This window comes from Amblyraja radiata, chromosome 6 (genome assembly GCF_010909765.2).
Source record: "Amblyraja radiata isolate CabotCenter1 chromosome 6, sAmbRad1.1.pri, whole genome shotgun sequence".
NCBI classification, from domain to species: Eukaryota; Metazoa; Chordata; class Chondrichthyes; order Rajiformes; family Rajidae; genus Amblyraja; species Amblyraja radiata.
In genome coordinates, this window is record NC_045961.1 from 40,161,314 (window position 1) to 40,188,757 (window position 27,444).

At 42.9% G+C, this 27,444-nt stretch overlaps 1 protein-coding gene across 2 annotated transcripts in view; it reads left to right on the forward strand.

The window, feature by feature from the left end:
* The first annotated feature begins 418 nt into the window (after positions 1-418).
* LOC116974279 (interleukin-1 receptor type 1-like) overlaps positions 419-27,444 on the forward strand; it is a 42,595-nt gene continuing 15,569 nt past the window's right edge. The window contains exons 1-3 of one of the 2 annotated variants that reach the window (XM_033022594.1): positions 419-537; positions 19,890-19,971; positions 24,802-24,887. In XM_033022594.1, coding sequence (XP_032878485.1) covers positions 24,806-24,887 — 82 coding nt within the window. In that variant the 5' untranslated portion in view covers positions 419-537; positions 19,890-19,971; positions 24,802-24,805. The remainder of the gene's footprint in view (positions 538-19,889; positions 19,972-24,801; positions 24,888-27,444) is intronic. The other variant, XM_033022595.1, reaches the window with a different exon arrangement.

Genomic DNA, 27,444 nt, shown 5'->3' on the forward strand with positions numbered 1-27,444 from the left:
TCACGCAGCATCTCAGGAGAAAAATAATGGAGAAGGGTCCCGACCCGAAACCTCACCCATCCTTTTTCTCCAGAGATGCTACCTGGCCCGCTGAGTAACTCCAGCACGTTGTGTTTGTCTATCTACTATCTACAGTTCTTTGTTTCGACTATTTAACTCGCGTTTACTGTTCTAACCCGAAGTAAATGTAATTGTGTCAAACTGGGGTAAATATCAAGCAGAAAAGTCGCGTGAAACGCAATTAAAGGTTTGTAAAATCAGGTTAAGATTGGCAATGATGGAAACCCCTATGGATAAGTCATGTTGAGTGCGAGCGGGCAGACCGGGGGCGGACTCACCTCGCCCGGCACGCAGGCGGGCGGCTTCGCCACGACAGACCTTGTGACAGCTCCGGCTTCCAGCCTGGGAAAGGGGAGGCGCAGCGGCTGACGTGTAGGAAAGAAACTTGCGAAATCTCCGTTCGTGTCAGCGGCGGACGGGGGCTCCGGGCTGCAGTCTCGCCCTTTCCCGCAGAGACAACCGCTCCGGCAGCGCAAGGTAAGTGAACGTTTAGGGAGCGATATTGTAATTGTTGTTCGGTGTTTCTGAGGAACCGAGGGAATCCGCATCGTGCTTTTTGCAAAGTGGCTGTGAATGGGAGGCGCGTTGTTTTAGCAAAATAGACAGCGGGTTGTTTTGGCGTTTTGCAGCGGGTGGTGAAAGAGTTGAGCGAAGGTCCCTCGTGGGATCCCCGAGCTCTGGCCCGGGAGCGCGAGGCAGGGTGCACGTGCGCCCGCCTCCCCACACACTTTGCATTGAAACTAAAGGGCACAAAGTGCTGGAGGAACTCAGCGGGTCAGTCGGCAACTCTGGAGAACACGGATAGGTAACGTTTCGGGTCGGGACCCTTCTTACACACCTTTCTACACTTTGCATTGATCTCCTTGTGCTCTGCCCAAAGGTGATGCACGGTGGTCACGGTGGCGCAGCGGTAGAGTTGCTGCCTTATAGCTTGCAGCGCCGGAGACCCGGGTTCGATCCCGATTACGGGTTTGTACGATCTCCCCGTGACTTTAGTGGGGTTTCTCCTCCCACATTCCAAAGACCTACAGGTTTGTAGGTTAATTGGCTTGATAAATGTAAAAATTGTCCAGTATAAAATTGTCCAACTTCCAGTATAGGACTCTTCGGAAGTGATAAGCACAAGGTACACTGCCACCCAAGAAGTTGCACGGACATACTCTGTTATGTCATCCTTGAAATCCAGGCATCACTGACAACTATACACTCCTTCCAAGGCCTCTGTTTCCTTCTTAATAATTCCACAATTTCTGGATGGTATATACTCTATACATGTAAGAGTGCTTTTGCTCTTTAATAAATCCTATTCAGTTCTCTTCTATGGTATATATTATATGTGGTTGTTGTATAATATTTAACAAAAACATGAATGGAACATCAAGGGTGTTTATTTGAATCTGTAAACATGGAAATTCTGTTTCTGTGGAGGAAATGGGATCCAGATTAGAGAAGCTTTTCCCCACAGATATATTGTATTATACCAGATGGTGAGTATGTCAACAATGAAGCCAATTTCTTTTGTTATTGTTTAATTTAATTTTATTTATGCCTTGTTTCCTTACGATGCATCGGAGAAAGGGAAGCAAGATATTACTTATTAGTAGCTGTGTTTATGAAATCCTGCTGACACCAATTAAAATATTGCACAATACCAATCTTAAGCTAAAGTTTGGAATATTTTGTTTCCAAAGAAAACGTGGAAAATATTGGTGAATTTACATTTAAAACTTCTAAGAAAATAGACAATAGGTGCAGGCGTAGACCATTCGGCCCTTCAATGTGATCATGGCTGATCATCCCCAATCATTACCCCGTAACTGCATTCTCCCCATATCCCCTGACTCCGCTAGTTTTAAGAGCCCTATCTAGCTATGTGATGATTCACTGTAAGTAAATATCATCTTGCTGATATTTGCAAGAATGTTTCCTTCCTGACATTCCTCCAGCATTGTGTTGTTTGCTGAGTCAATGTAATGTTTTGCCTTTGAAACAAGTTATAGGAACTGTAAAAATATTGGGGGAGCTGTAGTTAGCATGGGGAAGCTCGATTAACGGGCTGCTCCTGTTTTTAACTGCATTGCTGACCACCTCCAGAACGAATTACAGAATCATGCCTTGATGATCAGCCAAATAGGAACCAAATGGTTTGTATTCTTAGTCAGCAGTTCACAGGGATATTTTCTCTTTGATACCAGGTAAGGAGAAGGACATGCAGTGGGCAGGCAGAAAATACTCAAGAGAACAGGTTGCAATCTAAATTGCTACACAAACAGGACGCTGTTTTTTAGATTTGGACCAGGATTTAGTTTTTGATATATCATTGAAATTCTAGTCAATTTAAGAGATAAAAGTCGTGAAGAGCCTCTACAATGGATTTGTAGTCTTGTGCTCCATATTACTATGTCAGAAACAAATAATCTACCCAATTTAGGTAAACAGTAATCCCGGAGCCCCCATAATAATCAAGTAAATTGCAGGAGAGTTTGGTTCATTATTTATCATTTACACATTTCAAGTATGTTTATTCTTGTGTTAAGATAGATTCATTTGATATGAAACTTCAGAGGAGATGGAGTGGAGCAGCAAAGTGTGATTGAGTGAAGGATGAGTATGATCTCATTGTATATTTCAGCCGTGAGATTCTGTATGGCCTGCTGGTCATTTGCAGTTAACCTCAGGAGATAAAGGAATGGTGGCTGAAGAGAGGAACAGAACTTGAAATAATTGGTGTTATTTTGTTAGGGTATTTGTTGATTTAAATTGCACTAATGTGCTGCGACTTTGACTGTAAGAGACCGCATTTCCCATGTGGGACTGGACTTAAAACAATCTTGTTGTCGGGCATTTATACTAGGAATTTCAATTCAGAATGCACATATATTTACCATCATATAACTTGATTCAATACATGTAACTACAGTTCCAGTTTATTCCTCACGTGGCTTTTCCTGGCTCATGACACTCAGAAGACTGCCTTGTAATGTCTTGCGACTGTCTTGCAGCAGTTGAGCTGTTGCCTTAAGGGCCTGTCCCACTTAGGCGATTTTCTTCGGTGACTGCTGGCGACAGGCATAGTTGTAGCAGGTCACTGAAAAAACGTCTACTGGACCCCCCCCCCACCCCCGACGACAATGTCTACGACAACCTACCACCTAGTTGACGTCAAGCTATGACAACCAGCGACTCAATTCTTCGCGACGTAGGACGTCCACCTACGACCACGCCTATGAAACTTACGACGACACATACGACAACCTACGACCACACAGGCGACAACCTACGACAACCGAAGTCAACCTACGTCCACCCGTGACAAGCAACGACCCTGTCGGCAACAACTGAATTCACGTCGTGTTGGCCGCCGAAACAATGTGATCACCCAGTTTCCTTCCAGTAGCAACTGCGCCTTCCTTCTTCACGGAGCCATTTTGCGATGTTCACCGTTGCTAACAAAAAAAATGTGAATGTCTGCGCACTCTCTACGCATGATCACATGGATCTACACACTTTTTTTTTTCAAAAGTCACCAAGTGACTCCTCTTGATGCCAGTGCCTGTCGCCGGTTGAAGCAGGTTGACGTAGGTAGTCGCCAATGGAATTCACCGACGTCATCACCCCGCGACAACCTACATCACCTGGCGACAACCTGCATTATCCTGGCGACAACCTATGACAGCACCTATGACAGGAGAAGACAAGCTACGTCAAGCCCACAGTCCTCGAAAGGTTTTGAAAATTTCAAATTCCAGCGGTGACAAGAAAAAAATTACGGCCCTTTAGGTGACTTGAGGAGACAACACACCCATACAGGCATCACCCCGCGACCATGTGGCGACACCCTAGTCACCGAAAAAATCACCTGTGGGGCAGGCCCTTTATACGTGCTATCTGCGTGTGGTTTGCATATTCTTCCTGTGGCCACATGGATTCCCCTTGAGTTCCTCTCTCATGCTAAAGATGTGATGTTTGGTAGATTAATTGACTATTGCAGCAAAGTGCCAGGAGAACATATGCGGATTTAATGGGTATGCGAGATAGAGTAGGATTCGGGAATATAAAGGGATGATTGAGTTGACGCTGACTTAAACAACTCTATGAGCTGAATGCCCTCCCAACATGTATTGAAAATAAAGGAAAGGAAAATGTACTAAAAATTGAAAGTTCAAGCCCCATCATTTTTCATTTGCGAATACTATGCAAAATGTTTCCAGAGTGAAAGTACATTCAGAAAGAGTCAGTGGTTAACATCAGCATCAGTAGATATGTGTTTTTTTTTCATTCAGAAGATATCTGATGATAAATAGCCATCCCACAGATAGTGCTGATGCTTTCAATTAAAGTTTGTTCTTAACAAATTTTGTGGTGATCTATTGTGTGATTCGCTGACATTGATTTGGGCCACTTATGGCTAGTAATTTTTGGCAGTGATGAAAATATATCATGCTTTTTTCAAATTTGTTGAAAGGTGTTATAATTTATATCCTTCAATTTTTGTAAATGCTGCACTGGAAAATAAAAGACGTTACATCTATATTTCAATTACTTAGTTTTACAAGAAATAAACCGGCTCAATTGTAACACTTGCACCTTGGCAAGAAGATAATATGTTCAAGTGCTACACCTATTTTGTACATTTAATTTAATTGAGTTATGTATCTTGATGCCCTCAATATGTCTTTCATAGGACACCACCGGAGAGACCTTGCAGAGATGCTCTATGCTGTTAACCATATAAAGAAAGGTCATAGTTTGGTTATGCACTTTCACTATGTTGCTCTCTGATTAAGGCTGACATTTGGCCAGAGAGGAAATTTAGTACAGGCAGAAAGGAAGTCCTTGTTTGTTTTGGTTCCAAAATCTTGAGACTGTAAACATTTAGTCCACTATTTTATTACTAAGTGTGAGTCAGTATTTATTTTAGACAAACATTCAGCCGACTAATAGATATATAGATATATAAACATAGACATCAAGTTATGGTGAGAAGTTCTAGGCTACTTTATGAGTAGGTTTGTTGACAGGAAGGGTGTCCTGAGTGCCCACATCTGCAGAGATGGCATCATTTCAGATCTTGCTGATGCAGACTCACGGAGTTGGAAACAGTATGAATTGTGAATGTTGGGTCTAAACCTTTGCCATATCTTGTGGAAATCGGAACTCTGTAGGTGTGAGTGATGGGGTGTTACAGTGGGTGCACATTTCAGATCTTGCTGATATAGACTTATTGCGTTGAAAACACAATTACTCGTAAGGTTTGTGATCTTTGGGTCTAACCTCTTGCCATATCTTGTGGAAATCAGAAGAATGTAGGTGTGAGCAATGGTGTATATCCATGCATGCACAATGTTTTTGGCTTGTAGGATATACAGACAAGCCAAAGAATTATGTGAAATTTGATTTATTTTAGCCATTTATAACCAGACGGGCCCATTCTTAGTCATGCTTTTGATGACACAAATGATGGAATTTATAGCAGTTTTCTTTCAGTTCACATTGCGATCGAGAATTTTGAGCAGTCCCTCCATTTCAGGGCATCATTATGTTTGGGACACACCAATGAAAGTAGTCATGTTTAGTATTTTAGTATTTAGTATTTTGTTGCATATTCTTTGCATGCAATGACTGTTTGAAATCTGCTATTCATGGACATCACCAGTTGCTGGGTGTCTTCTCTGGTGATGCTCTGCCAGGCCTGTATTTAGCTTATGCTTGTTTTGGAGGCAAGTGTCCTTCAGTTTTCTCTTCAGCAGAAAAAGGCTTGCTCAATTGGGTTCAGATCGGGTGATTAACTTGGCCACTCAAGAAATTACATTTCTTTAGCTGTGAAAAACTCCTTTGCTGCTTTAGCAGTGGTTTGGGATCATTGTCTTGCTGTAGAATGAACCGCCGGCCAATGAGTTTTGAGGCATTTGTTTGAACTTGAGCAGATAGGATGCATCTATACATTAACTGGAACACGTAAGAGGGAGCACATAATGCCTATTCTGGCCCTCCCTCCACTGGCTGCCTGTGTACTTTAGAGTTCATTTTAAGATTATTTTATTTGTTTTTAAATTTTTAAATGGTCTCACCCCGCCTTACCTCTCTGAGCTGCTTCATCCCTACGCTCCTACTCGGTGCCTCAGGTCAGCTGATCAGCTGCTCCTGGAGGTACCGAGGTCTAAGCGGAAGCTCAGAGGGGATAGAGCCTTCTCTGTTGCTGCTCCGACATTATGGAACACTCTACCTTTGCACATTAGACAGGCCCCTTCACTGTCCATTTTCAAAACTAGTCTTAAAACCCTTTTCTATTCCTTGGCTTTCGACCCTGCATGAGACTTTGCTCGTGTTTTAGGGTTTCTATTGTTTTTTTATTGTTTTTACAGTCTTTTAATTTTTTATTGTTTTGTTTTATGTTTATGATTAGTCATGTACAGCACTTTGTTGCAACAGTGGTTGTTTTTAAAGTGCTCTATAAATAAAGTTCAGTCAGTCACTTCAGAATTCATTATGCTACTACCATCAGCAGTTGTATCATCAATGAAGATAAGTGAGCCAGTACCATCAGCAGCCATACATGCCCAGGCCATAACACCCCCACCACCGTGTTTCACAGATGAGGTGGTATGCTTTGAATCTTGGGCAGTTCCTTCTCTCCTCCATACTTTGCTCTTGCCATCACTCTGATATAAGTTAATCTCCGTCTCATCTGTCCACAAGACATTTTTTCCAGAACTGTGGTTGCTCTTTTAAGTACTTCTTGGCAAACTGTAACCTGGCCATCCTATTTTTGCGGCTAACCAGTGGTTTGCATCTTGCAGTGTAACCTCTGTATTTCTGTTCATGGAGTCTTCTGCAGACAGTGATCATTGACAAATCCAAACCTGACTCCTGAAGAGTGTTTCTGATCTGTCGGACAGGTGTTTGGGGATTTTTCTTTATTATAGAGAGAATTCTTCTGTCATCAGCTGTGGAGGTCTTCCTTGGCCTGCCAGTCCCTTTGTGATTAGTAAGCTCACCAGTGCTCTCTTTCTTCTTAATGATGTTCCAATCAGTTGATTTTGGCAAGCATAAGGTTTGGCTGATGTCTCTAACAGTTCTATTCTTGTTTCTCAGTCTCATAATGGCTTATTTGACTTTCATTGGCACAACTTTAGTCCTCATGTTGATAAACAGCAATAACATTTTCCAAAGGTGATGGAAAGACTGGAGGAAAGACTAGTCAAGTCACATTTATTTATATAGCACATTTAAAAAACAACTCTCGTTTGTTATAAGAATAGCACAACAAAACAGACTACATACATATATACATGTAGCCCTCACACAGGAAAGGCTTGGGAGTATAGATAAGTCTTTAGTCTTGACTTAAAAGAGTCTAGGTGCTGATAACTCTCTTATACCTGCATTAAGGCGGCATTTAAACACACCTGAGCAATTTCAAATACTTGTGAAGCCATGTGTCCCAAATATTATTGTGCCCTAAAATGGGGGGACTATGTATTAACACTGCTGTAATTTCTATATGGTGAAACCAAAATGTATAAAAATGGCCTTTATTAAAATGTGACAATGTGCACTTTAACTACACATGATTTTTTTCTATTACAAATCTCAAATTGTAGAGTATAGGCAAATAAATAAATGAAGAGTCTTTGTCCCAAACAATATGGAGGGCACTGTATGCTTGGTGAATCACTAATTCAATAATTCACATTATCCTCTACGATCATTTTTGTTCAGCAAAAGTACTGTACGATCTGTGATGGAGGCAGATGGAGCAAAACAGGCTCAAAAGGCCAACTGACCTAAATTGGTTGCGCAATGAAATGCGGGAACAGATTTAGGTCAGTTGGCCTTTCCAGTAACTGTAAAACGGAATGGAAATAATGAAGTATGCAAAAGTAATTTACTTTTGTGGTCTGGCTGTGTTACCACAGAATTTTGTTTTACCAAGCTCAATAAATTTGCTTTACTCTCATTTGTACTTTGTTCATTTTTTTAATCTTGGCATCTCCATTGAAAATAAAATTCAGACTAATACTGCTCTCTAGACTTAAATGCCTTGCTAATCAATGGTGAAAATATGGATATCTCAATATCAATATCTGTTTTAATCGTCACTTGCACATAAAGTGCAAGTGAAATGAATTTGCCAGCAGCGGTACAATGATAAAGAACACACAAAAACACAATAAAAATTTAACACAAACATCCACCACAGCATTCATCACTGTGGTGGAAGGCACTAAAATTTGGCCAGTCCTCCTCCATTTTCCCCCATGGTTGGGATCTCAACTCTCCGCAGCCGCCGCTGCAGGCGTCCAGATGAGTAGACAAGGTAAAGTCCCGGTAAGTCCAGAATCAGTGCTTCCCCACCGGGCCAGCGAATGGAGCGCTCCCCTCTGGCGACCCCCGGCGAGGGCTCGCCCGCTCCGCGACGAGAGTCCCCCGCTGCTGAAGCCCCGGGCACGTCTCCAGGAAAGGCTGCACCGATCCTTGATGTTAGGCCATAGGGGAGGCGACATGGAAAAAATTGCCTCTCCATAGAGGAGGTGACCAAAGCGGTTTCCCCCTTTACCCCCCCCCCCCACACCAACACCCACACAAGACACACAGGGAGACACCAAAAACACACATTAGGCAACACTAAAAAAATAAAAAAAGTAGAAAAAACTAACACGCTGCTGGCAGGGCTGCCGGCTCGCAGCGCCCCCCCACTGACCAGATCTTCAAATCTTATCAGGGATTATATCATTTTCAGTCCTGTAAAATTCAGTATGAGGATTGCTTCAGTATATCTTTTTTTTAAGTACCAGTCCAACTTCCTGCAACTGTCTGGTCATAGCTGTGATAATAATTGACTTGATATTTTCAAATTTCATTAAAATCAAAAGTATTGTACTTGATGCTATGGTTTTAATTAGAAACTGAACAGTGTCCAAACTCATTGCTCTGACAGAGAGGACGACAGTATTTTGTGATGAAAGGAACTGCAGATGCTGGTACATACTGAAGATAGACACAAAGTGCTGGAGTAACTCAGCGGGTCAGGCAGCATCTCTGGAGAAAAAGGATGAGTGATATTTAAGTTTGGGACCCTTCTTCCAAATATTAGTTTGACTGAGAACCGGTCCATAAGAACGATCAGTGAAATTGAATGATGCATAATTAGACCACGAGAGGAATAGATTGGGTAAGTGCACAGTCTTTTTACCCAGAGTAGGAGATCAAGAACTAGAGGATATAGGTTTAAGGGGAGGGGGTAAAGATTTAATAGGAACCTGAGTGGCAACTTGTTTACACAAAGGGTGGTAGCTGTAATGAATGAGCTGCTGGAGATGGTTCCGTATAATGTTTTGATAGTCTTATGGATTTAAGTATTAGGTATGGTGGGGCACACAATGTTAGCGACAGCGTCGAAGATCATGATAATTTAGCTCCTGTCTCTCACCACAGCCTTTTCCTTCCCAGCGGTCGGCCTGAAGGTTATATCTGCATGGAGTTTCCTGAGAGACAGGAAGCTGCAGATGCTGGAATCTTGAATAAAACTAAGTGTTGGATGAACTTAGCAGGTCAGGCAACATCTATAGAGGGAATGTTCAGATGGTGTTTCAGGTCAGGACTTGACCTGAATCGTTGTCTGTCTATTCTCTCCAGCGATGCTACCTGATGGATTGAGTTCCACTTGCACTTTGCATTTGGCTGCGTTTCCTGAGATGGTGTGGCTGAAATATGAAGAAGATAAATGAATGATGGCAACATTAAAAAAGTATAATAGAGGGATCGGCCGAGTAGACGGGAGGAGGGTGTTATCATTAGCTAAAGTATGATGGATTTTGGGCAACATTTCAAGATAAGGGATAGGCATTTAGCACTGAAACAAAGATAGACGTTGTTACTCAAAGGATGCTGAATTTTTGGAAATCTCCACCACACAGAACTGTGGAGGCAAAGGCATGAAGTGGGTTCACAACAGATCAATATAGCTCTGATTGATCAATCCAATCAAATAAATCAGATTTTTGAGGAAAACTCCAAATACTGGAGTAACTTCAGGCAGCATTCTTGGAGAGTAACTGGGTGCAGGCATGGAGGGAATGGACAAGCACCATTTTGGGTCCGGGCATACCGAATAGTGAAAGGCCTGGATAGAGTGAATGCGGAGCGGATGTTCCACTAGTGGGAGAGTCTACAACCATGGGGCATAGTCTCAGAATGAAAGGCCACACCTTTAAAAAGGAGAGGAGGAGGGATTTCTTCAGTCAGAGTGTGGTGAATCTGTGGAATTCATTGCCACAGGTGGCTGTGGAGAGCACATGGGTATTTTTAAGATGGAGATTGACACATTCTTAATTAGTATGGATGTCAAGGATTATGGGGAGAAGGCAGGACAATGGGGTTGAGAGGGAAAGATAGATCAGCCATGATTGAATGACGGAGTAATCTCAGGGCTGATTGGCCTACTTTTGCTCCTATGAATTATGAACATGGCCAAACTCAATAGATTTTGATCTTGGAAAAATCAAGAATTATGAGGATGGGGCACGGAAATGATACTTGAGGTGGAAAACCTTAAACGTTGGAGTAGGTTGAAGAAATGAAGTTACCTCATTCAGCTTCTATGTCTTATGTTCAAATAGGAAGGGATATTGGAACTCCTGATTATACATTCCATATGGCAGGTTCCACACGTATATCACCCGCATATTTGTTTTAGGCAGTGTTCTTTTTTACAGAGGACAATGCGTTGCACTTATTAATCATAGCTGGCAGTTGGCCTAGGAGTGGGATCAATCTCTGCTGTGCAGCTTTGTATCATTGTGGATGGAATCCTGTAACTTTCTGAGTTTACTAAATGAAATTGTAACATTGCCTTTGTTTCAAGTCCTGGAGAGGTATTTCAATTTGTAGTTATCTCTTAAGGAGATGAAAGTTCTTTGAGTGGCAGAATTGCACCATTTGTAATTGACGTGAGATAGCGATACATTTCCAACCCCGGGATTAACTACACTGGGTGCATTGGCATGTTGAGTGCTTTTCAAAGTTTTTAGCACTGGCATGTGAAGGACACTGAGCTGTGCTATTTCACTATGAAATATGGGCTCTCCTCTTATCAGTAGGGGGTAGCTAAAATTGAAATATTGCAATTCGCAGTAATTAGAAAGGGAAAGAATTGGTAGTTTTTATGTACAATTCTTGCGTCATATGTACTGCTGTCAGAAAAGTTGAGGGTTTTTTTCACTAACTCCACCTCTTCTCTTCAAGAGAGTGATTTATTTATCTTATAATTCCTCTGACAGCGAAAAGCTCCAATTAGTTTAGACAACATCCATAATTTTGTTAGATCCTGGAGTCTATGCAGGTGTAACATTTGAGTCTGAACTTGTCCAAATCCCCCTCTCACTGCTCTCCCTCTTTCCTTTCCCTTGCTCTTCTGCTTGTTAACACCATTCAGCCTCCGGCTCACCCCTCCCTCTACACTCTCAGTCTTGATGCAGGATCTTGACCTGAAATGCCGACCATTCCTTTCGTCACACAGATAGAACATAGAACAGTAGAGCACAGGAACGGGCCCTTAGGGTAACAATGTTTGTACCAAACATAATACTAAGTTAAACTGATCTCATCTGCCTGTACATGATCCATATCCCTCTATTCCCTGCACTTCTATGTACCTCTCTAAAAGCCTCTTAAACACCACTAGTATCTGCCTCCACTATTACCCCAGGCAATGCATATCAGGCCCCTATCATTCTTTGTGTAAAATCTGGCAATGTGCACTTTAACCATATGTGATTTTTTCTATTACAAATCTCAAATTGTGGAGTACAGAGGCACATAAATAAATGATAGAAACATAGAAACATAGAAAATAGGTGCAGGAGTAGGCCATTTGGCCCTTCGAGCCTGCACCGCCATTCAATATGATCATGGCTGATCATCCAACTCAGTATCCTGTACCTGCCTTCTCTCCATACCCCCTGATCCCTTTAGCCACAAGGGCCACATCTAAGTCCCTCTTAAATATAGCCAATGAACTGGCCTCAACTACCTTCTATGGCAGAGAATTCCACAGATTCATCACTCTCTGTGTGAAAAAAGTTTTTCTCATCTCAGTCCTAAAAGAGCAGGGACTCGTCGCGGAGGGGGCGAGCCCCTTATCCTTAAATTGTGACCCCTTGTTCTGGACTTTCCCAACATCGGGAACAATCTTCCTGCATCTACCCTGTCCAACCCCTTAAGAATTTTGTAAGTTTCTATAAGATCCCCCCTCAATCTTCTAAATTCTAGCGAGTACAAGCCGAGTCTATCCAGTCTTTCTTCATATGAAAGTCCTGCCATCCCAGGAATCAGTCTGGTGAACCTTCTCTGTACTCCCTCTATGGCAAGAATGTCTTTCCTCAGATTAGGAGACCAACACTGTACACAATACTCCAGGTGTGGTCTCACCAAGGCCCTGTACGACTGCAGTAGAACCTCCCTGCTCCTATACTCAAATCCTTTTGCTATGAATGCTAACATACCATTCGCTTTCTTCACTGCCTGCTGCACCTGCATGCCTACCTTCAATGACTGGTGTACCATGACACCCAGGTCTCATTGCATCTCCCCTTTTCCTCATCGGCCACCATTCAGATAATAGTCTACTTTCCTGTTCTTGCCACCAAAGTGGATAACCTCACATTTATCAACATTATACTGCATCTGCCATGCATTTTCCCACTCACCCAACCTATCCAAGTCGCCTTGCAGCCTCCTAGCATCCTCCTCACAGCTAACACTGCCCCCCAGCTTCGTGTCATCCGCAAACCTGGAGATGTTGCATTCAATTCCCTCGTCCAAATCATTAATATATAATGTAAATAGCTGGGGTCTCAGCACATAGCCTTGCGGTACCTTGATGGGTCTTTGTCCCAAACATTAAGGAGGGCACTGTATATAGAAGGTAGACAAAAGTGCTGGAGAAACTCAGCGGGTGCAGCAGCATCTATGGAGAGAAGGAAATAGGCAACATTTCGGGCCGAAACGCTTCTTCAGACTGAAGAATCAAAAGCAATAATGGGCTCGTCTGGCTAAATTAAATCAAATTTCACATAATGATTTGGATTGTCTGTATATCTTACAAGCACAAAAACATTGTGCATGCATGGATATACACCATTGCTCACACCTACATTCTTCCGATTTCCACAAGATATGGCAAGAGGTTAGACCCAAAGATCAAATTCCTTACGTGTAACGATGGCAAGAGCAAAGTATGGAGGAGAGAAGGAACTGCCCAAGATTCAAAGCATACCACCTCATCTGTGAAACACAGTGGTGGGGGTGTTATGGCCTGGGCATGTATGGCTCACTTATCTTCATTGACAATACAACTGCTGATGGTAGTAGCATAATGAATTCTAAAGTGTATAGACGCATCCTATCTGCTCAAGTTCAAACAAATGCCTCAAAACTCATTGGCCGGCGATTCATTCTACAGCAAGACAATGATCCCAAACATACTGCGAAAGCAGCAAAGGAGTTTTTCACAGCTAAAGAAATGTTATTTCTTGAGTGGCCAAGTCAATCATCTGATCTGAACCCAATTGCCTTTTTCTGCTGAAGAGAAAACTGAAGGGGAATAGCCCCCAAAACAAGCATAAGCTAAATACAGGCATGGCAGAGCATCATCAGAGAAGACACCCAGCAACTGGTGATGTCCATGAATTGCAGACTTCAAGCAGTCATTGCATGCAAAGAATATGCAACAAAATACTAAACATGACTACTTTCATTTACATGACATTGCTGTGTCCCAAACATTATGGTGCCCTGAAATGGGGGGACCATTCAGAATTCTCGATCACAACGTGAACTGAAAGAAAACTGCTATAAATTCCATCACTTATGTCCTCAAAAACATGACTAAGAATGTCTGGTTATAAATGGCTAAAATAAATCAAATTTCACATAATTATTTGGATTGTCTGTATATCCTACAAGCCAAAAACATTGTGCATGCATGGATATACACCATTGCTCACACCTACATTCTTCTGATTTCCACAAGATATGGCAAGAGGTTACACCCAAAGATCAAATACCTTACGAGTAATTGTGTATGCAACAGAATAAGTCTATATCAGCAAGATCTGAAATGTGCACCCACTGTAACACCCCATCACTCACACCTACAGAGTTCCGATTTCCACAAGATATGGCAAAGGTTTAGACCCAACATTCACAATTCATACTGTTTCCAACTCCGTGAGTCTGCATTAGCAAGATCTGAAATGATGCCATCTCTGCAGATGTGGTCACTCAGGACACCCTTCCTGTCAACTAACTAACTCATAAAGTAGCCTAGAAATTTTCACCATAACTTGTTATCTATGTTTATTATCTATTAGTCGGCTGAATGTTTGTCTAAAATAAATACTGACACACTTAGTAATAAAATAGTGGACTAAATGTTTACAGTCTCAAGCTTACATAATGTGCAGATTTTGGAACAAAAACAAACAATGACTTCCTTTCTGCCTGTACTAAATTTCCTCTCTGGCCAAATGTCAGCCTTCAACAGAGAGCAACATAGTCAAAAGTGTATGACCAAATTATGACCTTTCTTTATGTGGGTAGCAGCATAGAGCATCTCTGCAAGGTCTCTCCGGTGGTGTCCTATGAGAGGACATATTGAGGGCATCAAGATACAAAACTCAATCAAATTAAATGCACAAAACAGGTGTAGCACTTGAACATATTATCTTCTTTCCAAGGTGCAAGTGTTACAATTGAGACGGTTTATTTCTTGTAAAACTAAGTAATTGAAATATAGATGTAACGTCTTTTATTTTCCAGTGCAGCATTTACAAAAATTGAAGGATATAAATTATTAACACCTTTCAACAAATTTGAAAAAAGGATGATATATTTTCATCACTGTCAAAAATTACTAGCCATAATTGGCCCAAATCAATGTCAGTGAATCACACAATAGATCAACACCTAATTTGTTAAGAATAACCTTTAACTGAATGCATCAGCACTATCTGTGGGATGGCTATTTATATCAGATATCTTCTGAATGAAAAAAAAATACACATCTACTGATGCTGATCTTAACCACTGACTCTGAATGTACTTTCACTCTGGAAACATTTTGCATAGTATTTGCAAATGAAAAATGATGTGGATTGAACTTTCAATTTTTGGTATATTTTCCTTTCCTTTGTTTTCATAACATGGTGGGAGGGCATTCAGCTCATAGTTGTTTAAGTCAGCGTCAACTCAATCATCCCGAATCCTACTCTCACATACCCATTAAATCCGCATATGTTCTCCTGGCACTTTGCTGCAATAGTCAATTAATCTACCAAACATCACGTCTTTAGCATGAGGGAGGAACTCAAGGGGAATCCATGTGGCCACAGGAAGAATATGCAAACCACACGCAGATAGCACGTATAAAGGGCCTGTCCTTGGCACGCAAATTACGCGACCTCGCCGTCGCGTTGAGGTGCACGGGCATTGGATCCCACTGAGAAGCATGGAAGGGTATGTAGTTGTGCGCGACATCGCGCGGGACTCCGAAATTTTTATAGCGAACAAAATCTTCGCGTGCCAACAGCCTGTCGCGTCACTGACGGCCAAAGTGGGACAGGCCCAAGACCCTGGCGCGACACAACGTCTCACCTCCAACAGCAGCAGAAGCAGGCAAACGATCGCCGAGGTCGGCCTGGGGCTCACGACCGTTGCAGTACGGATCTGCCCCTATTTCTACTCCCAGAGCGGGGCCAAGAAAATTGAAGACGGACACAAAATGCTGGAGTAACTCAGCGGCACCGGCAGCATGGGTGACGTTTCAGGTCAAGAACATTCTTTCAGACTGAAGAAGAGTCTCGACACGAAACGTCACCCATTGCTTCTATCCAGAGATGCTGCCGGTCCCGCTGAGTTACTCCAGCATTTTGTGTCCGTCTTCAAATGACGTCACGCGCTCCAGACGGCTGTGCGGTCGAATAAAGTCGCGTGCGACCTTCGTGGGATGTTGCGTAATTTGAGTGCCAAGGACACGTTAGTGGGACAGGCCCTTAAGGCAACAGCTCAACTACTGCAAGACAGTCGCAAGACATTACAGAGCAGTCTTCTGAGTGCAATGAGCCAGGAAAAGCCACGTGAGGAATAAACTGGAACTGTAGTTACATGTATTGAATCAAATTATGTGATGGGAAATATATGTGTATTCTGAATTGAAATTCCTAGTATAAATGCCCGACAACAAGATTGTTTTAAGTCCAGTCCCACATGGGAAATGCGGTCTGTTACAGTTAAAGTCGCAGCACATTAGTCCAATTTAAATCAACAATTACCCTAACAAAATAACACCAATTATTTTGTTCTGTTCCTCTCTTCAGCCACCATTCCTTTATCTCCTGAGGTTAACTGCAAATGACCAGTAGGCTATACAGAATCTCACGGCTGAAATATACAATGAGATCATACTCATCCTTCATTCAATCACACTTTGCTGCTCCACTCCATCTCCTCTGAAGTTTCATATCAAATGAATCTATCTTAACACAAGAATAAACATACTTGAAATGTGTAAATGATAAATAATGAACCAAACTCTCCTGCAATTTACTTGATTATTATGGGGACTCCAGGATTACTGATTACCTAAATTGGGTAGAATATTTGTTTCTGACATAGTAATATGGAGCACAAGACTACAAATCCATTGGAGAGGCTCTTCACGACTTTTATCTCTTAAGTTAACTAGAATTTCAATGATATATCAGAAACTAAATCCTGGTCCAAATCTAAAAATCATAGCAGTTGGTCTAGGAGTGGGATCAATCTCTGCTATGCAACTTTGTATCATTGTGGATGGAATCCTGTAACTTTCTGAGTTTACACAAAATGAAATTGTAACATTGCCTTTGTTTCAAGTCCTGGAGAGATATTTCAAATTGTAGCTATCTCTTTAGGAGATGAAAGTTCTTTGAGTGGCAGAATTGCACCATTTGTAATTGACGTGTATTGCGATACATTTCCAACCCCAGGATTAACTACACTGGGTGCACTGGCATGTTGAGTGCTTTTCAAAGTTTTTATTACTGGCATGTGACGGACACTGAGCTGTGCTATTTCACTATGAAATATGGGCTATCCTTCTCTTATCAGTGGAGGGTATCTAAAATTGAGGGTCACAATTTTTGTGCCAAACATAATACCAAGTTGAACTGATCTCATCTGCCTGTACATGATCCATGTCCCTCTATTCTCTGCACTTCTATGTGCCTATCTGAAAGCCTCTTAAACACCACTCTAGTACAGGCATGTGCCGTCAGGGTAGGCAAGGTAGGCAGTGCCTACCCTGACTAAAATTATAAAATGGTAATTATGAATTATAAATAGTAAAGGCACGGGAGAATTATGCCTACCAAAGAGATCGATCTCTTAAGTAGGCATAATTCTCCCGTGCCTTTCATCCGCAGCACATGTAACACGCGGACGTATGTGCAGCTCACATGCTGTCGACGCTGCTTCAAGCCGTCAATGACAACAGTCTATGAACGCAGCTGAAATTCTGCCTTTGCACCGTGGACTGCGTGCATGTGCTGCGTAGCATACTGCGCATGTACAGCGCAAGTTTCTTGGTGGTATTTCAAACATGGATTGTCATTATCTTAAGAGTATCATAAGAGACAAAGAGAAGAATGGAGTTTGTGTACAAATAATGTGGCAAGTAAATTTCTTTGAGCTATATGTTTTTAAATACAGGTGCACAACCTTTTATCCGGAGTTCGGGAAACCGAAAAGCTCCGAAAACCGGACATTTTTTCCAGGATATCGTCTGCACACCAAAGCTCGCGTTTCGCGCCAAACTTGACCCGAAACGACCCATGGTCAACCCAGGTCTGTACTACTGTAGCGGCTGCCTCCTCCCCGGAGACCGGGGAGACACTTAAACATCTGTAAATCATTGCTTAAATGTTAGTCAGTTAGTTTGGAGGGCTTTTATGTGAAGGGGGGGGGGGTGAAGCGGAGCTGGGGCTACGGGCGTCCGGCCGCGGGCGGCGCCGGTTGTAGCTCCGACCCCGGCAACTCTACCCCTTGCTGCGCGGTGCTCCAAATCCAGCGCGGCCCGCGGCCGGACGCCCGCAGCCCCAGCTCCGCGATGTTGTGTGTCGGCGGCCACAGCGCTCCGGAGCTTACCGCACGGCGACCCGGTAAGGCATTGCCCGCTCCCCGCTGGTATCCCAGCGCTGCGCCGCCGCCGACTCCCAACTTCGCGGAGCTGGGGCTGCGGGCGTCCGGCCGCGGGCGGCGCTGGATTTGGAGCGCCGCGCAGCCAGGGGTAGAGTTGCCGGGGTCGGAGCTCCAACCGGCGCCGCCCGCGGCCGGACGCCCGCAGCCCCCAGCTCCACGATGTTGGGTGTCGGCGGCCACAGCGCTCCGGAGCTTACTGCACGGCGACCCGGTAAGGCATTGCCCGCTCCCCGCCTCTCCGACCAGGTAGGGGACTAAGAATTAAAGTTTCCCCCTTCACCCCCCCCCCACCACATAAAATCCCTCCAAACTAACTGACTAACATTTAAGCAATGTTTTACAATGATTCCCCGATCTCCGGGGAGGAGGCAGCCGCTCCAGACTTTTCAAGCCGCCCGCGCTAACTACCTAATCTACGCTAAAAATCTTCCATTCGGAAATCCGAAAAATTCCGAAATCCGAGAAGTGTTTGGTCCCAAGGCTTTCGGATAAAAGATTGTGCACCTGTACTTTATTAAGAGATAAGGCTTTTGAAGACAAATTACTTTATAAAAGTCGACTGACTGCCTACTGGAGAGAACAATCTGCGCAAGCGTGGTTTTTAAAGATTTTTTTATGTCGACTGACAGATTACGGAGAGGAGAACAATCTGCGCATGCGCGGTTATTACAATTTTTTTTAAAGCCGACTGACTGCCTACCCTGAGTACGTGCCTGCTCTGGTATCTACCTCCACTACTACACCTGGCAATACGTATCAAGCCTCTATCATTCTTTGTGTACAAAATACACATTGCCCCGCACATCTCTATTCCACTTTCCCCCTCTCACCTTATACCTATGCCCTCCAGAGTTGGACATTTCCACCCTGGGGAAAAAAGATTCTGACTGTCTTGATTTGCTGAGTTCTTCCAGTAGTTTGTTTTAAGCTGCAGATCTTCAGCCTCTTGTGTCCCTGTATCTACATTTTATTTTTGCACCTGGAGAGCATGACTCATTGATACTTCAGTTTCTGCTTTGACCAAATTGATGATGTGGCTGCAAATCATGCTGAGGAATGTTTAAAAAAACAAATTTTCCCCCATTATGTCTGAAATTAGTACCTGTCATAATTTTGCACGATCTGACAGTTTCAAATAAAGGTTTCCTTTAAAATTATTTTAGATTAATTTGTCAGAAAATAATTTTATCATTCATACCTTGCATGAAAATGGCAGAAAATTAAACTATCACAAAGCATTTTAATTGCCCGGCATGACTAAAGAATAATACAAACTCATTTACTGGTTATAAAGGGAGAATGATTATAGACCACACCAGCTGATATGCTGAAGAGGTGAAGTCCAAAACAAGCTACGCCTCAAGCCTAGTTGTCCTAGTGCAGTTACTTCACAGGCATCTCCCCCAACACTAGACTATTGTCCAGGTTTCTTCTGCCGATAGAAAAATAGACCAATCCAATTCAGCCAATTACAAGTCTGTCAGTTTACTCTGAATATGAAAGTAAATGGTGGAAGTTGTGGTTGTTAGCATTATCAAGTGACATTTTCGCACCAATCCTTATCGATCCTTATCTAATCCTTATCTAAGGCTCATTGATCTTCAGCTTGGACTTTTCTCCAGACTTCATCAGACTCTTGAGAGCTCAATTGGACATCAATGTAGCATTGAGGTGAGTACTGTATTCCTGCAGAATTGAAGTCATGAAAATCTGATACCAATGGGAATCCAGTGGTAAGTTCTTCACGTTGTGAAGTCGTTATCCCACACAAATGAGGATGGTTGTGTTTGTTGGAGGTAAATTATCTCAGCCCAAAATGCTTCCGGAGGAATTCCTCAGTCTAGTTTACAGATACAGTGCGAAAACAGACCCTTCGGCCCACCGAGACCATGACGACCAGCAATCCCCACACACTAACACTATCCTACACACACTGGGGACAATTTACAATTTTACCAAACAAGCCTGTACGTCTTTGGAGTGTGGGAGGAAACCGGAGCAGCTGCAGAAAACCCACAGATTCATGGGGAGAACATACAAACTCCATACAGACAGCAGCTGAGGTCAGGATTAAACATAGAAAATAGGTGCAGGAGGAGGCCATTCGGCCCTTCGAGCTGATCGTCCTCTATCAATAACCCGTGCCTGCCTTCTCCCCATATCCCTTGACTCCACTAGCCCCTAGAGCTCTATCTAACTCTCTCTTAAATCCATCCAGCGGCTTGGCCTCCACTGCCCTCTGTGGCAGGGAATTCCACAAATTCACAACTCTCTGGGTGAAAACGTTTTTCTCTCACCTCAGTCTTAAAGGACCTCCCCTTTATTCTAAGACTGTGGCCCCTGGTTCTGGACTCGCCCAACATTGGGAACATTTTTCCTGCATCCAGCTTGTCCAGTCCTTTTATACTTTTATATGTTTCTATAAGATTCCCCCTCATCCTTCCAAACTCCATTGAACCTGGGTCTCTGATGCTGTAAGGCAGCAGCTCCGCTGCCTCGGCACCATTTCGCCCATTGAGCGTTTCGCTCATGGTGCCCTCGTGCCAGACATTTTTAGTTGCAACATCAGTGACTTCCATTGTAAGGTCAGAAATATGGATGTTAGAAACATAGAAACATAGAAAATAGGTGCAGGAGTAGGCCATTCGGCCCTTCGAGCCTGCACCGCCATTCAATATGATCATGGCTGATCATCCAACTCAGTATCCTATACCTGCCTTCTCTCCATACCCCCTGATCCCTTTCGCCACAAGGGCCCCATCTAACTCCCTCTTAAATATAGCCAATGAACTGGCCTCAACTACCTTCTGCGGGAGAGAATTCCAGAGATTCACCACTCTCTGTGTGAAAAAAGTTTTCCTCATCTCGGTCCTAAAAGATTTCCCCCTTATCCTTAAACTGTGACCCCTTGTTCTGGACTTCCCCAACATCGGGAACAATCTTCCTGCATCTAGCCTGTCCAACCCCTTAAGAATTTTGTACGTTTCTATAAGATCCCCCCTCAATCTTCTAAATTCTAGTGAGTACAAACCGAGTCTATCCAGTCTTTCTTCATATGAAAGTCCTGACATCCCAGGAATCAGTCTGGTGAACCTTCTCGGTACTCCCTCTATGGCAAGAATGTCTTTCCTCAGATTAGGAGACCAAAACTGTACGCAATACTCCAGGTGTGGTCTCACCAAGACCATGTACAACTGCAGTAGAACCTCCCTGATCCTATACTCAAATCCTTTTACTATGAATGCTAACATACCATTCGCCTTCTTCACTGCCTGCTGTTCATTGATGATGAATGTTTAATTCCATTCTCTAGTCTTTAGCAAATTAAGCTGTCCATTCCTGCATGGAGCAACCCTTGGTAAACACTAAATTATGGGCCAATCTGTGGGAAAATTCATTCATCTCACTGAAGTGCTAATCAAATGACTAGACCCAACTAGAGAGAGTCAAATCATGTGATACTCTTGATAGTCAGTGGAATAATATTGCTGAGTTGTCCTCTGTCAAAATTCTTTGGGAAGATAACCATTGACCAGGAACCTAACTGGGGGATCCACAAAAATATTGCACTGTGAAGGTGTCAAATGTTAGGCATTGTCACTTCCTCACACTTTCCCTTGCAACCGCAAGAGGTGCTACACTTGTCGCTTTACCTCCCCCCTCGACTCCATTCAAGGACCCAAGCAGTCGTTCCAGGTGCGACAGAGGTTCACCTGCATCTCCTCCAACCTCATCTATTGCATCCGCTGCTCTAGGTGTCAGCTGATCTACATCGGTGAGACCAAGCAGAGGCTTGGCGATCGTTTCGCCGAACACCTCAGCTCGGTCCGCATTAACCAACCTGACCTCCCGGTGGCTCAGCACTTCAACTCCCCCTCCCATTCTGTATCCAACCTCTCTGTCCTGGGTCTCCTCCATGGCCAGAGCGAGCACCACCGGAAATTGGAGGAACAGCACCTCATATTCCGCTTGGGGAGTCTGCATCTTGGGGGCATGAACATTGAATTCTCCCAATTTTGTTAGTCCTTGCTGTCTCCTCCCCTTCCTATCTCTCCCTCAGCCCTCGGGCTCCTCCTCCTTTTTCCTTTCTTCTACCCGCCCCCACCCCCCCCCCCCCCCCCCCCATCAGTCTGAAGAAGGGTTTTGGCCCAAAACGTTACCTATTTCCTTCGCTCCATAGATGCTGCTGCACCCGCTGAGTTTCTCCAGCATTTTTGTGTATCCTCACACATAAATCTTTTTACCTTTACAGATTATGACAGGCTACTTTCCATTTGCCTGAGTCAGTACAGCCGCAACAACACTCGAGATTCAACGCATACTAGGTCAAAGCAGCCCACTTGTTTGAAACCCATTCATCTTCCCAACATTCACTTCCATGTTGAAGTGCGTACCATTTATATATTGTATGAAAGCTAAAATAGCATCTCCAAAACACATAACTCCTACTATCTAGGAATGGGAAAACCACCGCCTGCAAGTATTACACCATGCTGACCTTCACCTGTCTTTCAGTGTTGTTGGTTTTCCCTTTTGAACCTTCATCGGAAAGGCTACAGTGTGTGTATGTGCGTGAGTTCGTGTTTTGGTATTGGTTTAATTACTGAGATGGAGTGACAAAGGTTGTTTTGCTTGTTATCTAAGCATTTCATACCATACTTGAGTCCACCCGTCAGTATAAAATAGAAAATAAACAGATTGCAGAATATAGTATTACAGCAAGATCGATTGGGAGATCGGGAATTCATCCTAATAGTGGTCCAATGAAAAGTCTGATAACAGCAGGGAAGAAGCTGTTCTTGAATTTGGTGGTAATTGCTTTCAAACATCTCTATCTTATGCCCGACAGGAGAAGAGTGAATGACCGGCTTGTAATTGATCCTGGCTATGTTGGCTGCTTTCCAATGACAGCGTGAAGTGTAGATGGAGTCAGTGGGAGGAGGGTTGGCTAGATTGTGTGATGTATGAGGCTGTGTTCATAACTCTCTGCAGATTCTTGCACTCCTGAGCAGAATATTTGCCACATCAAACTGAGATGTATCCAGATAGAATCATTTATATGGTGCTTTTGGTAGATCATTGGAGACATGACAAATTTCCTTAGTCTTCTGCTGAGGAAGTAGAGATATTGATGTGCATTCTTACCATAGTGTCAATGTGTTTGAACCAGGATATGTTGTTGGTGATGTTTACATCAAGGAACATGAAGGTCTTGATCATCTCCACCTCAGCACTATTGATGCAGACAGGGCCGTATATTCCAAACTCAAAGTCAAAGACCAACTGCTTTATTTTAAATTTGAGGGACAGGTGGTATCATAGGTCATGTGATAGGAGCAGAATTAGGCCATTGGACCCATCAAGTCAACTCTGCCATTCAATCATGGCAGATCTATCTCTCCCTCCTAACCCCAATCTCCTGACTTTTCCCCACAACCCCTGACACCCGTACTAATCAAGAATATATCTATCTCTGCCTTAAAAATATACATTGACTTGGACTCCACAGCCTTGTGTGGCAAAGAATTCCACAGATTCACCACCCGCTGACTAAATAAATTCCTCTTTGTCTCCTTCCTAAAGGAACATCCTTTAATTCTGAGGTTATGACCTCTAGTCCTAGACTCTCCCACTGGTGGTGACATCCTCTCCAATCCACGCTATCCAAGCCTTTCACTCTTCGGTACGTTTCAATGAGGTCTTCCCCCCTTATTCTTCTAAACTCCAGCCCAGTGCCAACAAACGCTTGTCTTGTCTGGGGTCTTGTCGTCATGCTACTAAACTCTCTATTTCCTTCTTGTATTCCGTTTAGTTTTTGCTTGAGATCTGGCTCGCTATGCTGAGTGTCACCTTCACACTTGTAGATGGAGTGAAAGCAGAATTTGTGTGTGTGTGTGTGTGTGTGTAAATGTTTCTGTGTCTTTAACTGTGTGTTTGTGCATCTTTATGCATGTATTTGTATGTCCATGTGTATATGGTAAGGGTGGGGTGTGGTTTCGTGGAAACTGCTCACCATCAGATTCAGAATGAGAATTAAGGAGGGATTTCAATACTCCCTTGCCTGTGGCACCCACATTCCTTAATAATATATTCTGAAAAGTTAATTTCAGTTTTGCATCCTCAACAACCTGCAATTTACAGTCTCCCAAAGCGAGTCATTTTTCCTGAGAAAATTATGTTTCGTCTGCAGTTCAGACTTCTCCAATTTAATTTAACTGGTGCATCAGATTCTGTTTGAAGCTGCTTAGTCGTTTTATGATTATTGATAAAGGAGACAGAAAATTTTCAGTTCAGTCGAGTGGAATCCCTGGGATGCCATATGGTTTGATGTGGAGGACATAGAAGCTGCCAGATTAGAATTTATTATCCTTGTTTTTGGTTTTTACTATTCACGTGTTGAATCTCTCCTCAAGAGAAGCTGTAAGTAGTCGATTTGCATGAAACATTCTATGAATATTTTCCCATCAGGGTATTTTTTAATTTTTTAAATAATCATTGCAGGAAAATGACATCTTCAATTCTTGTGCCCCTGTTCGGCTTCCTCACATTGACGTTGGCTTCACCTCCATCATTCAGTCCACCTACAGGTAAGTCGAACCATACTGTAGGTATGTTGCAAAGCCTACCTGAAGCGTCTTTGAAAATCTGCCGCTGCGGGTGTGCGCGATTTTGGCGCCGTTTAGAGGGGGCGGGTTTAAAACGCGATTTTCTCTAGGCTGTTCAAATCGAAGACGTTCAGCCTAGTTAATTATTAACGAAAAATCGCTGGAAGACCCCGTCGCAAAAGCTATTATTAGGTTTAAAGGCCTTGAATAATAGTTATAGTAGTTTAAAAATCAATCTCTAAACCCGCGACCGCCAGCAACCGCAGGGTCTCATAAAGCAAACCACAGAAGGTAGGTTGTATATTTTTACATTAAAAAGGGCTTCTAAAGATCCCTTTATACAAAGTTTAATATTGCGAGTAGCTCATTTTGGGCCCATTATATCGCGCAGTATTTTTCTGGGCATTTGGGGCACAAATCTACCGCAATGTGAACGTTCTAAACCAGCGCGTTCCACAGGGACCCACTGGAAAGCTGATTTAAATGGGCATTTATTTACAGCAATTGAACACTGAATTCCTTCCATTTGGCCTATAAATTAATGTAAATGAGATTTAAAAATCATGTTTTATTGTGAATTATTTGTGAATATTATTTGGACATTTAGGCTATTTAAAAATGTTAATCATTTATTAAGAAATGGATAGATGTTTAGATCTAGTAATTGAAGTCTGAAATTAGCTACAATTAGGTAACTAACTAATTATATGCTTTAATTTCAGGTCATCCAAGTAAGATTATTTTATATTTGTTTCAGAATGCTTCAATCTATGATAACTGAAAATGTCATTCAGTTCTCTTAATTTTTAAGAAAGTTATGGGCTTTTGACTGTTCACGATCACAGCTTTTTTGTTATGTCCATAGAAAATCAATAGGGAACAAGATGCTCATTTCCGAGTATGAAAATGGCCATAACTTTTTAAATACTTGAGATATGAAAGTGAATTAGGTGTCAAATTAAACTTATTTGTATGCTTTATCTGATGGGATAAATTACAGACTTGATTTTTAAAATCTCAAAATTTTGTAACATTGCTACATACTGCAAGAGATTCTGCTTAATGTAAACAATTCCAGGCTGTAGAGTAATGACGTCTCTAATCACAGATAAATCAAGTTCTAACTCGTCTGTACGTCTATTCAATGTGTTCAATGGTGCTTCATTGTCACTTTTGTACTGCACAGTGAAATTCTTTTTGCATGGATCACACATGCACGAGTTGCCAAATTCTGGTGCCATTTACAAAAAGTCCAAAGTCCGATCCACGCTCTTGATGTATTGAAGCGGCTCCTGGTCCAAGTAAGCCCCTGATGTCCCTCTCCCCACCTGGCTGCTATTGCTTCCCAAGGACGCCTCCTGCAGCCACCCTTGAAGGTGCTGGATGCAATACCCCAGTCCCTCTCCTACCAGCTTACTTGCAGCCATTGTCGCCAGCTGCTCCCTCCTCCTCGGCTCTCCGCTCTTTGGGGCCAAGCTTGGTGGTTTCCGCGATGGTGCAATCTGTGGCCCACCCCCACCAAGTCTTTCTTTGCCGCAGTGAGCCAGGCCTGCCATCGCGCATGACCACAGGGGGGCACTGCAGCTTCCCTTAACAGGTCACGACTCGCCAGGTCTTCCTCCGTCTGGCCACCGGTTCTCCTGGGCGGGTTCCCGACTCCACGGTATCCCGGGAGCCTTCTGCCACCACGCGGCATCTTGGGAACCATCAATTAAGTGGAATTGGTGGGTGTTACTTGTCCTTGAACACCAAAAAAACTAAACGACTCATGGCATAATAAATGGCTATCGCCTGACAAGTAGTGATTGAAAAGTTGATTTTTAGATTTTGTCGTTTAAAATAAATATTTCCAAGTGTACCACTTGTTGCTTAATTATTTAAACTATAGTTGTTCTTTTGTGTACAGTTCACTTAGTTGTATGGGTAAGTACAAATCAAAAATGTTTATGGTTAAGTCTTCGGATATTTTTCTCACTATCACTTGAGAACACATTACTCTTCCAAACAACTTTCATCCATCAAACCAAGTATACACAGAATCTAAGAAAGCAAAATCATCCAAGATGGTAGAGGAAGGAAAACCTAACTTGCAAACAAACACAGAACAATTAGATTATGTAACCTAATACAACCAATATAGCTTATTTCAGTTAATTCTTCACTTGTTTTTGATGGCCTTCACATGGGGAAAAGATTTTCACTATTTGCCCTTAATAATATTGTAAACCTCTATCAGATCATCCTCTGCTTCCTTTGCCCCTGAAGAAAACAAGCCCAACTCACCCAAATCTCTCTCCATAACTAAATTCTTCAGTCCAGGCAACATCCAAGTGAATCTTCTCTGCACTCTCTCTTCCAGTGTGGTGACGAGAACTGCACACCAAAGCCCACAGGAGATCATAGTTGCTGAGGCAGTGGTTAGTGTTCTGCAGTGTTCAAGAGCATGGTGGTTGCTGGGAAGAAGCTGTTCTTGAATCTGGAAGTCCCAGTTTTCAGGCTCCAATACCTTCTTCCTGATAGTTGTAGTGAGTTGAGAGCA